Here is a 12,458-nt window from a genome sequence, read left to right on the forward strand (position 1 = left end):
TCCCTCCGTCATAAAGTCAGAAGTGGGGATGTTCACAGAATTTCTGGGTTTCTTGTTACAACCAGATGAGGTGGTGGTATTGGCTTCCCTCTTTTTACTCACCTTTTGGTCATCAATATTTGTCTTTTTTTAGCAAACAGCAATTGCACTTTAAGTAAAACATAGTACACTAGAAAATGATGGAGCCTACTACCAAGTGAAAGAAAGAGAAATCTTAATCCTTAGTAACCCCATGGAAACAGACTAAAAACACAACAGGAAACATACACACAAATACATGTAATCAGCTTAAAAGGGAAACATAAGGATATGAAGTTTAGAAGACCTTATTGCCTTTAATGTTTTAAACCTGAAGGACAATTAATTGTTGACTCATATCTGCAACAGTAGCAAAATCTGTAGATATCTTAAGCCCTCAATGAATGAGAACTTGTTTGCATATATTGCATTTTAACCAGGAACTATTTATTTGAGATGAGAGAACCAGACAGGTGTGGGGTGGGGAGGGCGGAGTGGATAGAGAGATAGTGAAAGAGAGAGAGAGACAGACAGAGAGAGTGTGTGCACACCTGCTCTTATGGACTCATGTTCTTCTCTTTACCCTGCTGCTTAAAAGTAGTTGTTGAACTATAGTTCACAATATACTCCAAAGTCCAGTTCCATCATCTTTCCAAGTTGGCTAGCTGGTCGATGGGCCTTTCATCTCCCAATATGTGAAGTTATAATATCAGTGTAAATTAAACAGAAAATGCAAATTTCCTGATGTTGCTCAGATGTCTGGTTTCAGTGTCTTGACATAAAATGGCTATTTCAGTATAGATGCTTTAGTTTATTCCACATGGATTCCACAAATCTTGCTTCAATTTGTGGCCAGGTGACCACCACAGCCATCTTAGCTCCACAAGTCTTCCTTTTTAAAACAAAAACATTTTATTCCGTGAAACATCCCAAGTATAGCAATCAGATGATGTAAAGTAAAATTCAATAGTTCATATTTACTATTATCGTGACACTCTTTGTCCCAGAGTTGAGGAGTTCCATCTTTGAACATCTTTCAGGCTGAGACAGACAGAGTTTTGTTCTCTTAGGGAATGAAGTGATATGGGGACCAACCAGCAAAGTGGGAATTGAATTAACTCCATAAAGTCTGGTATTCTGTAACTAAGTCACCCTTTATTTACACATGAAGAGTTTTTGACACTGATCCAGCTTCCTTAAAACCAGCTCTCAGAGTAAACAATACCTCTGACACTCTTGGTTATATCTGTCAGCCAGGGCTGTTTAATTGACCCAGCTTAACAGCCGCACTCAGGGAGCTCGTGTTGTGTGAGGTCCACCTGGCTGACCTTGTCACAATGACTGCAGGGATGGAGCCCAATTTCAGCCATGAATGTCTCAGCAAGCTTAGCTGACTGTAAGATCTTCTCCAGCTCCTATTTCTCATGTTATATTGAAATTTGGCCCAACGTTACAGGCCGCTGATCTTTCACCAGCCTAGTACAGAATAGAAGTGTAAAAGGTTCCAAACAAATTAAGGGAGGGGTGATGAATTTGTAGTGACAAAAACAGCAAAATAGAAAGTCTATGATAAAGGATAAATCCAGAAATTAAACCATAGAGCAACAGAGATCAGGTTCAAAGTAAATGGGATCAATAATGGGAATGAGTAAAGATGTGAAACACATATCTAGAGTAGGTGTGAATAGCAGAATGTGGAAGTATCTAGAGTAGGTGTGAATAGCAGAATGTGGAAGTATCTAGAGTAGGTGTGAATAGCAGAACGTGGAAGCAAAAACAAGAGGAAAACAACAGTGCAAAATTAAGGGAAGCAAAATGGGGCAGAGATTGTGGTCTGGAATTGTTCAATTCAGTCTCGAAGACAGTAAGATGCTCAGCAGAATAGTGCGGTGCTGTTCCTTGGGGTTATACTGAGACTGGAGTGTTAGCTTTTTCATTTTACCGAAAAGTCTTTTTCATTGTCGTCAGATAAAAGGTGGGACATGTTAGATACAGGAGTGCATATGCTCACACACTGTTGCATAAATTCATAAGATATAGGAGCAGAATAAGGCCATTTGGCCCATCACGTCTATTCCACCATTTGATCATGGTGATATGCTCCTCAGCCCCATTTTCTTGCCTTCTCTCCATATCCCTTTAACCCCATTACCAATTAAAAATCTGTCTACCTCTTAAATTTACCCACTGTTCCAGCATCCAACACACTTGTAGTGAATTCCACAGATTCACACTTTTGGTTAGGTGAATTAGCCTTGCTAAATTGTCCATAGTGTTCAGGAATGTGTAAGTTAGGTGCATTAGTTAGGGGTAAATGTAAAGTAATTGGGTAGGGGAATGGGTTTGGGTGGGATACTCTTCGGAGGGTCAGTGTGGACTTGTTGGACCAACACTCTGGGGATTACATGATTCTATGATTTGGGAGAAGTAGTTTCTCCTCGACTCTGTTTTGAGTTTGCTACCCCTTATCCTCAGTGCTTGGTAGCAAGGAATTCTAGTGAGTATTACTAGTCAGTCATCGGTCTGGATAAAAGTAAAGGAAACTGACTGAAAAAATATACTTCACAATTACTGGCAATGTCCTTTTTTTCAATTTCATACAATTATAGCAGGTAGAATTAATTATTTATTCTTTTACTATTCAGTATCTAAATATTGTCTATGAATCCAATGAATACCCTGTTGGACTCCATTCATAAGAGGAGTTAGATTGGCTCATTTGGGTACTAGATGTTGTTGTGATAACCATGAGTCTGTACTTCATATTAAACACCACGAGCTACACTGCAAGTTATTATGTGTGATAAAATACACTGTCACTCACTGAGCTGTTGAAACTATACCACCAGCAATCCTTCCATGAATGGGTCAACACATTATATTCATTGCCGGATAATATGTAACCTGTCTTCTGGATTTTGATTTATACTACATTTTCCAATAACCTTTGCTCTGGGATTGGCTGGCCTGACTCTGGTGCTCCTAATGAATGAAGAACACTCTGGACAGGTTGTTTATTTTTACAACGTCAGAGACACAGCAGCACTAGCTGGCATTTGGTGTGGTCATGTCCTGTAAAGGACCTGCAGTGTTTCATCAGTTTGTGGTCTGCAGTTTTCCCCATTCCTCGGGGAGACTGGAACAGTTAGAAATAAATACTATGTTGCATGACTTCTAAATGCCATGGGATAGATAGTTACAAACTATACAACTTCAGGACCCTCAGCAGAATACAGAAATATTTCAACTGCAAGTCCTCCTTAGGGGAACCATCATGGACATGATGGATCAAATGGCCACCTTCTGTGCTGTAACAATTCTAGGATTCCAACTGAGCTTGTGAGATGAAGGTAAGTATTTGAGGGGTTTACATTTTTTTACGATATCTCAGACAGGCAGAAACGATGGGAAAAGCTGCAGTTGGAGCCACAGATAGAATATTTTCCCAAACCTAAAGATAATTTCGGAAACTGTCATGAAGCATCTTGAATAATGTCCATCAGATGTTTGTGGACTCATTAAACTGCTCACCAAAAGCAGAAGCAACACACTTTATATTCAAATCATCAATTATTTAAATTTTGCAAAATTACAAGCAATGTCTATTTTTCTTGTTGTAGCCTTTTGGTATGTTTCTTAAACAATGGATGGTTGCTATGGCTTTTCCATCTTAAATTTACAGATTTAAGTTTGAATTTATTTCCAAAATCCCATCACTGAAACAGACTGTCACCATGGTAAAGCGTTTGAATTCTGATTGGAGGAATAACATAAGCACTGTCTATCAGATTGAGTTCCAGCTGACATCTATGTGAGTTAGCGCTCGAATTCGGAGTGACCCCCAAAGAAAATTCTTCACCTTTCCATCTTTATTTACCTGTTTCTCCCTCATTATCACATTGCCTCCATTTTCATTCTACTGAAGAAAATCCTATTTTCTAAACCTTTGATTGTTTTCTATGTAGAAATGTTCCTATTGAAAATCAAAAGTACAAGACTTTGTTTAAAATCTACATTTATCTTTTAATTTCCTAAGGTCTGAACTGTGAAGTTGAAATAAATGAATGTGAATCTAACCCCTGTCAGCATGGTGGTACGTGTAGAGACAACATTGCATTCTATGACTGTTTATGTGCTCCTGGTTATGAGGGAGTTGACTGCGAGACAGATATTGACGAATGTGCCAGCAATCCATGTATCAACCGAGGAACATGCAAGGACATGATCAATGGGTAAGGAACACATTGCATTGCTTCCTTATCACAGCATTGACACTAATGATTTTACTTTCTTACAAAACAGGTGGACCTCATAGGACGGTCATTCTAACGTGCACTAAGGTCATCGCAAATCCATTATTGTGTCACACCTGGATCTGGTTTGAGTTGAAGAAAAGTCAGTCAGTGGTACAGATAGAAAGTTTGTGGAAAGCAAAATGAATCCTCTGAAGGAAAGAGAAAAGAATGTTGATAATTCTGAAGAAAACAAAGATTTGGATTCATCCATAAACTATCTAGAAATAGCTTTGACACCCTCAATGACAAAGATAATTTTAGACTAATAATTTGTTTGTAGTGACTTATTACCAACAACCAGCCTGGAATTATTTAGAAATATTTCTGCTTATATTTTATTATTCCAATTTTGATTTTTGTCTTTAAAGTTTTGACTGATTAGCTACAGAAATAGAAACATCTCAGAGGAAACAAAACCTGGAAACCTTCTTAAAACTGATTGGGGTGGAAATAAAAATGAATAATTCCTTACACATAAATTAAGGAAATCAGGAAACACAAAGCTAGGGCAGAATGGGATGCATGGAATCTCACAGGGGTTTGTGCTGGGTGCTTAAAGTTTGCATCATCAAGATTTAGATGCGGGGATCAACTGATAGTAAATGAAGGTGACACAAAGATAGATAGGAAAGTAGGTTGTGAAGAGAACACTAAGTGTTTGCAAAAGGGCCTGGATAGAGTGAATGAGTGGCCAAAATCTGGCATACAATGTGAAAAATGAGAAGTTGTTTACTTTGACGGGAAGAACAAAACAGCAGAGAATTACCCCAACAAAGAATGGCTATGGAAACTTGAAAGGTTCGAATGCATGAGTCACCAAAAGTTAATATATTGGTAAAGCATGTAATCAAGGAGGCCAATGGGATGTTATCCTTTATTATGAAGATAAAAGTAATTTGTTATTGATCAGTTTTAGAGAGTATGGGTGAGATGGGACCTTGATGTGTAGTTTTGATCTCCTTATATAAGAAAGAATGTAAATATATTAGAGACAATTCAGAGGAGATTGATACTTGGAATGAATAGGTTGCCTTATTGGTTGGTTGGACTGGGCTTGTTTCTGGAGTTTAGAAGTGTGGTGCATGATTAAATGGAAGTGTGTAAGATCCTGAATGGGGTTCGTGGAAAAGATGTTTCTTCTTGTGGATGAATGAGGAACTGGAGTACAATGAGTTATAACTTGAGGTTGCTCCTTTAGAGCAGAGATGAGAATTTCTTTGTCCCTCAGAGGGATGTGTGACTCTGGACTGTGGTGGCAGGAAGACCATTGAAAATTTTAAGGCAGAGGTCAATAGATTCTCTTTAAGCAATGGAATCAAAGGTTCTCAGGTGTGGATGGGAATGTGGCGTTGAAAATACAACCATATCAGCCATAATCATATTGAATAGCAGAGCAGGTTCAAGGGACTGAGTGGCCTACTCTGCATCTATTTTGTGGGTGTGTATTTTGTATGTGGGCCACAAGTGACAGTAGTAGAGAGGCAATGTTTTAGCATGTTCCATCTTTAAAATGGACAGGATCAGTTGTAATTCAGCAATGGCTTTTGAGAATTCTGTAAATAACCAGGATTTGTGAAGCAGCAATATGGGACTTCAAGAAAAAATCTCATACATAAAGAAAGCAATGATTTAGACCATAAGACATAGGAGTGGAAGTAAGGCCATTCGGCCCATCGAGTCCACTCCGCCATTCAATCATCAGTTACATCATCAAGTGAGGATTGTTTTGAAATTTGAGATCTAAACTACAAACTTGAGCAGAATAAGTCCTGGAATAATGTACTATGCCTGAGCCAAAAGAACAGGCAGAATAAGATTGCCCTGGACATTGCCTCAGGCGACTGACTGTGTGGAGTTTGCACGTTCTCCCCGTGTCTGCGTGGGTTTCCTCCGGGTGCTCCGGTTTCCTCCCACAGTCCAAAGATTTGCAGGTTAGGTGAATTGGCCATGCTAAATTGCCCGTAGTGTTAGATAAGGGGTAGATGTAGGGGTATGGGTGGGTTGCGCTTCGGCGGGGCGGTGTGGACTTGTTGGGCCGAAGGGCCTGTTTCCACACTGTAAGTAATCTAATCTAATCTAAAAAAAAATCTAATGATCGCCTCGGAGATTCTCAAGAGCAGCACTGTGGGACTGTGATGCTGTCTTTTCTCCCTCTGGAGTATGTCTTCCTGCTCATCAGGTGGGGAACAGCATGATGGAGCATCTACCCCGTTAACCCCCCTCATGGTTCTTAGTGATTGTATGTTACCTTGAAATGGTACTTTACACGGGGTAAGAGTTCGGGTTCTTAACAAGAACCATGTCAGCTATTCTACGCAGCTTTTTTATCTTTGTATCGACAAATGATTGAGAGTTATGCTGCACTTTTGAATCTATTTTGGAAGATTTGGATATGACAATTTTTTTGCATGTAAGGAAGAACAGGGAAATTCTCTTCTCGCCTTTGTTATACTGCCGTACATGGACAGTGTAGTGATGCAGGGAATACAATTTCTCTCACTGCACTGATGCTAACAACATTTTGTATTTATGCATTTCTCATCTGATCAAGGAATTAACTATTTCAAAGTTCCTAACATGCAGGGAAAAAAAAGCATGCTTTGGGACAAAAAAAGGAGGAACTCGATGAGGGCATTCTAAAAACATAATCAAACTATTCCAGCATCCGCAGTAATTTGCTTTTATCTTCTCAATGTATTAAGTAAGAGGTTTTGGGAATTAGGCATTGCTCAGCCTCAGATTAATTCATAGAATTCCTACACTGCCGAAACAGGTCCTTTGGCCCAACAAGTCCACACTGACCCTCCAATTCCCACCCAAACCCATTCCCCTATTGAACTACTCTATATTTACCCCTAACTAACACATCCCTGAACAATATGGGCAATTTAGCATAGCCAATTCACCTAACCTGCACATTTTTGGATTATGGGAGGAAACTGGAGCACCCAGAGGAAACCCATGCAGACACAGGGAGAATGTGCAAACCACATAGACAGTTGTCAGATGCTGGAATCGAACCTTGGTCCCTGGCACTGTGAGGCAACAATGCTAATCACTGAGCTACTGTGCTGCACAGTGTGGGAAGAGATATACAGACAGAGACAAACAAAAAATCAAGTAGAGTGTGGTAACTCCGTGATAATATTTAAAAATGAAATTAACAATACTCAAATGTCTTTTCTTGCTCATAATAGTTGTAAGACATTTTGTGCAGAGGGAGTCTAGAATGCAATTAGAAATTCATTGAAGTCAGTTCTCGAAGTAAAGAAGTTATGAGCTGGGATTTCAGTACTGTCGGAGAGAGATGAAAAAATAAGCAGCAAGCTTCCAGAGATGGAAGAAAGAAGTCTAGGTGAGTGGCTATAACAGTTACGTAAGTCGTTAATGATATGTTTGGGGTTTTCACAAGTCAGTTTTGTTGATGTTGAGCTAACAGCTATTTTGATGATACCCCGTTCTCCAACTGCCATTGGACTGACAAGTTTGTTCTGGTTAAACCTGATGTACAACAGGTGATCAGAAAGAATATATCAGACTCAGGATAAAAAGTTGTGGTTGAGCATTAGATTCCAGTTTTGTCTGATACCTGTGAACGCATTGGTGACGCTTTCGCTGCCAACATATTAAAAACTAAATAGTGGATGTTCTGGATGCACCTATAGTTAATGAACAGCACAAATATGAACGAAACAGCGAGAAGAGACTGTCATAAACATGAACAAAAAAACCAAATTGGACTGCTCAACAACAAGGTTAGTAGAGAGCTTATGAAGAAGGGTGATTTAGAACATAGAACATAGAACAATACAGCACAGAACAGGCCCTTCGGCCCACGATGTTGTGCCGAACATTTGTCCTAGCTTAAGCACCTATCCATGTACCTATCCAATTGCCGCTTAAAGGTCACCAATGATTCTGACTCTGTCACTCCCACAGGCAGCGCATTCCATGCCCCCACCACTCTCTGGGTAAAGAACCTACCCCTGACATCCCCCCTATACCTTCCACCCTTCACCTTAAATTTATGTCCCCTTGTAACACTCTGTTCTACCCGGGGAAAATGTCTCTGACTGTCTACTCTATCTATTCCCCTGATCATCTTATAAACCTCTATCAAGTCACCCCTCATCCTTTGCCGTTCCAATGAGAAAAGACCTAGCACTCTCAACCTATCCTTGTACAACCTATTGTCCATTCCAGGCAACATCCTGGTAAATCTCATCTGCACCCTCTCCAAAGCTTCCACATCTTTCCTAAAGTGAGGCGACCAGAACTGCACACAGTCCTCCAAATGTGGCCTTACCAAAGGTCCTGTACAGCTGCAACATCACCTCACGACTCTTGAATTCAATTCTTCTGCTAATGAACGCTAAAAGTTGGGGCTGCAGAATCCATCACTCAGAATATCTTTGGTGTCTTTGTCCAAGATTATCTTGATACTGTCAGCCAAATGGAAAGACTTAAACAATTTCCACTATTAAACGTAAATCTGTAGTTGATAGTGATCTTGAGTTGAAAGGTATTTAAAAACCAGTTGGGTTTATAAAACAAAAGTGGAAGAGGGACATTTTGTGGACCTATGATGTTGTTTGAAAAAAGCCTGCCATAGTAAATACAGTGTCACTTTAAAAATTTCAGCTTCATAAACAAAATTAGTTGTGAAATCTGTTCAGATTTGCCAAACAACAACTGTATAGGATACATGCATTTTCTGCCATATCAACTGAAAATCTCAGTTGAAACAGTCTCCTTAAAATGCAATAGTTTACAAGTACCCCTTGTCTGATTGATAAGTCATAGAATCACTATATAACACATTGAAGACATGGTGGTTTTGAGTGCAGCAATCCAATTAGTCCCACATCCCTGCTCTACACCTGGAGCCCTACAATATTTTCTTGAGATGTGTGTCCAATGTCCTTTCGAATTCATTCACATATAAGTCACTATGGTCCTCACAGGTAGCAAGTTCCACAACATTGCCACTAGTTACAAAGAAATAATTGCTCGCACCTCCCATCTCACTTTCCCAAAGCATTGAACTTGCATCTCCTAGCCCTTGTCCCATCAGCTCTTGGGGGGAAAAAGACTTCTTTTTATCTCACCTGTTAAACCAGGCATAATCTCACATACCTAACAGACTAAATTTGCAATCATGGTGATGCTCACTGCTGGACTTGATAAAAGCAACCACAAAACTCCCACAGTTTCTGGCCTGCATTTCCTCCTTTCTCAGTGGTAGTTCCATCTGGTTTTAAGTAAAGCAGATGCCTTGCCATGTGACAGCAATGATGTCAGCAAGCAGGTCAACAGCCAATCATACTGAAGTATTCACACAGCAAACCAGGAAGTTAAAAGCACTTACATACTTCACATTTAAGTAAAATTTTCATCGAGAAAAATAAATAATGATCAGATTGACATAGGAGCCAAAATAAGGATAAACTTGTAAAAGTGAGCTGAGAAAACTGTGAAACTTTATGATGATGAAATTTGATATACAGGCCGATGCCGGTAAGCACGGGTCCGGTTTCCCTGGTTTCAGTTACCTGCAGTTTACTGCAGCCTGAACATATTACAGAGAACATTCCAAAACTAGGGCCCAGGAGGCTGCCAGGAATGTACGTTTCCCATTTAAATGAATAAGTTCACACCTATCTGCAGTTTCAGGCTTCCACAGTAGGTCTTGGAATGTGCTCCCGTGGGTACGGGGAGCGGGGACCAGGGAGTGGGGAACTACTGTACTATAGATATAAAATTAGTCCCTTTGGGGCAACACGGTGGCTCAGTGGTTAGCACTGCTACCTCATAGCGCCAGGGACCTGTGTTCGATTCCAGCCTCAGGTGACTGGGTGGAGTTTGCATATTCTCCCCGTGTCTGCATGGGTTTCCTCCGGGTGCTCTGGTTCCCTCTCAAACCAGGTTAGGTGAATTGCCTATAGTGTTCAGGGATATGTAGGTCAGGTGCATTAGTCAGGGGAAAATATAGGGTAGGGGGATGTGTCTGGGTGGGTTACTCTTTGGAGGGTCGGTGTGGACTTGTTGGGCTGAAGGGCCACTGTAGCGATTCGATGATATTGTGTGCAGTGAAATGGTTTAGCAGTAATCATGAAGTACACATTTGACAATGTGTAACTTTTCCCAAATGGTTTTACAGCAAGACCAAGCATAAGAATGGAAGCTCTCATCAATTTTCCATTGAGTGCAGTTTACAGGTGCCTACACGACTGCGGAACAACTGAAAGCAATTTCTGGATTTCCACATTTTTCTGTGCATATGTATATTCCAGACGTTGCTGTCTCTTTCAATGGTGTAATTATCATGAAAGTTGATCGTTTTACCGTTATACCATTATAATAACCATTGTTACCATTATAAAATGTAGACCAATGTGTTTCCATTTTTGATGTCTCCAAAATGTAGGATCTGTGATCCCAGATCTATTGTTACATCTGCATCAAAACAATTACAGCATTCACTCAGCAAACCAGAGGAGGCAATGGATTTGGGAATAACAACTAAAATTGCACCTCTAGTTTTCTGCCCAAATCTGAACTTTAACCATGGCATTGAGAAAGTCAGCAGCTAGTTCCCAAAAGTAAGAAAGGGAGAGTTCGAAAGAGGGTTGCTGTAATACATCATGTTATAGTTGGCTAAAGTCATGCAGTCCAATGAACAGATCACTTACTTGACCTATTGATTATTGAAATCTCTGTAGAATTAAGGGAAGGCAATTGAATTTAAAATGGGAAAAGAGATGAGAAAGCCAGCAATTTGTCACATATTGACTTTTCAATTGGTGTTTTAATGTCTACCCCTAGGTGGCAGCACAGTTTGCAACTTACAATATTTGCACCTTGCAGCTAACTGTTTTGATGTGCTCAGGGGTATAGCAAACTAATACAAGTTATAAGCTGACAAATGAAATAAAACAAAGTGTCTTATAGCATTCCTCCAACTAATTTTCTCCATTAAAACTTACTGTAATGGTTGACTATTGATTAAAGTACATGGCAAAAGGACAAAACCGGTCACTGGCTTCTGACCCACAAGTAGAAAAACATAAGAAGAAAGTTGCAATTATTACCAATATAGCAGGAAGACTTTGGAAAGTTGCTACTTGTCACAACATATTGAAATAAGCTCGTACCAAAAATAGAAGTTACTAGGAAATCCACACCATGCTTTGATGTTGATAACATGTAGAATGACAGGTAATCTTCCACATTACTTGATTTTAAAAAATATTTGTGGAACTGTTTTAGTCAAAATTGTTCAAGGTTTACTTGTTGATTTCCTAAATGTTTGGATACAGTGACATAGTTCTTGCAAAAACAATTCATGGATTATGTGTGAGCTCTCATCCTGGCAAAAATATTGCAAGACTGTTTTCCTATTCCATGTTTAATAATTTAATTTCATATGTATTCAAGTGTAAGTTAAGGACAGTGAAATAGATGTATATGTAAGTATACAGTCAAAGAAAATCAACACATGTTGAATTATTCTGCATTAATGAGTCAACATTTGTCTCCTGTGGATCTATTAATTCCCATGTGACCAAATTTGAAATCTTTCCCCTCAAGAACTGGGTAAAGGAGAATGTCTATTGTTCATGGCACCTTTAGTCTTCAGAGCCAAATGGATAAGATGAGGTGAAGGTTGGCCAGAGTATCAGCTATTGCTGTTTCCACTGAGAGTTACGAGGATAAGAGAGCATGTTCATGATCATGTAGAAATTACCTGATAAGAAAAAATAACAAAGAACTGTGGATTCTGGAAATAAATACAGAAATTGCTGGGTAAACTCAACAGCTTCTGTGGAGAGAAAGCAGAGTCAACATTTCAGGTCGAGTGACCCTAGTTCAGAACTGATTGCAGCTAAGAAAACATTGGTGTATATGGGGTAGAGGGGAGAAGCAAACAGCAGGTGGAATGAAGATCAAAGAGAACAATAGTTAGGCAGACAAAGGAATGGGTAGAGGTCAGCCTGGGTAAATCAATAGCTGCTAATGGGGACCATTAGTGACAGACATTGGGTCAGCTGTAGTAGCAGCCTGTGTGTTGGCAAGGCCTGGTGTGTGAGGGTTGTGGTAAGGAAATGGGAGAAGAATTGTATCATTTTGCATTACCTAACCTCT

General features: G+C 39.7%; 1 protein-coding gene across 2 annotated transcripts in view; it reads left to right on the forward strand.

Moving 5' to 3' along the window:
* The window catches only part of LOC140469631 (protein crumbs homolog 2-like), a 184,144-nt gene that overhangs the window by 91,400 nt on the left and 80,286 nt on the right, over window positions 1–12,458 (forward strand). For both annotated transcript variants that reach the window (XM_072566321.1, XM_072566322.1), the window contains one exon: window positions 4,055–4,250. In XM_072566321.1, the coding sequence (XP_072422422.1) occupies window positions 4,055–4,250 (196 nt within the window). The remainder of the gene's footprint in view (window positions 1–4,054; window positions 4,251–12,458) is intronic.

Source organism: Chiloscyllium punctatum, chromosome 49 (assembly GCF_047496795.1).
Source record: "Chiloscyllium punctatum isolate Juve2018m chromosome 49, sChiPun1.3, whole genome shotgun sequence".
Taxonomy (NCBI): domain Eukaryota; kingdom Metazoa; phylum Chordata; class Chondrichthyes; order Orectolobiformes; family Hemiscylliidae; genus Chiloscyllium; species Chiloscyllium punctatum.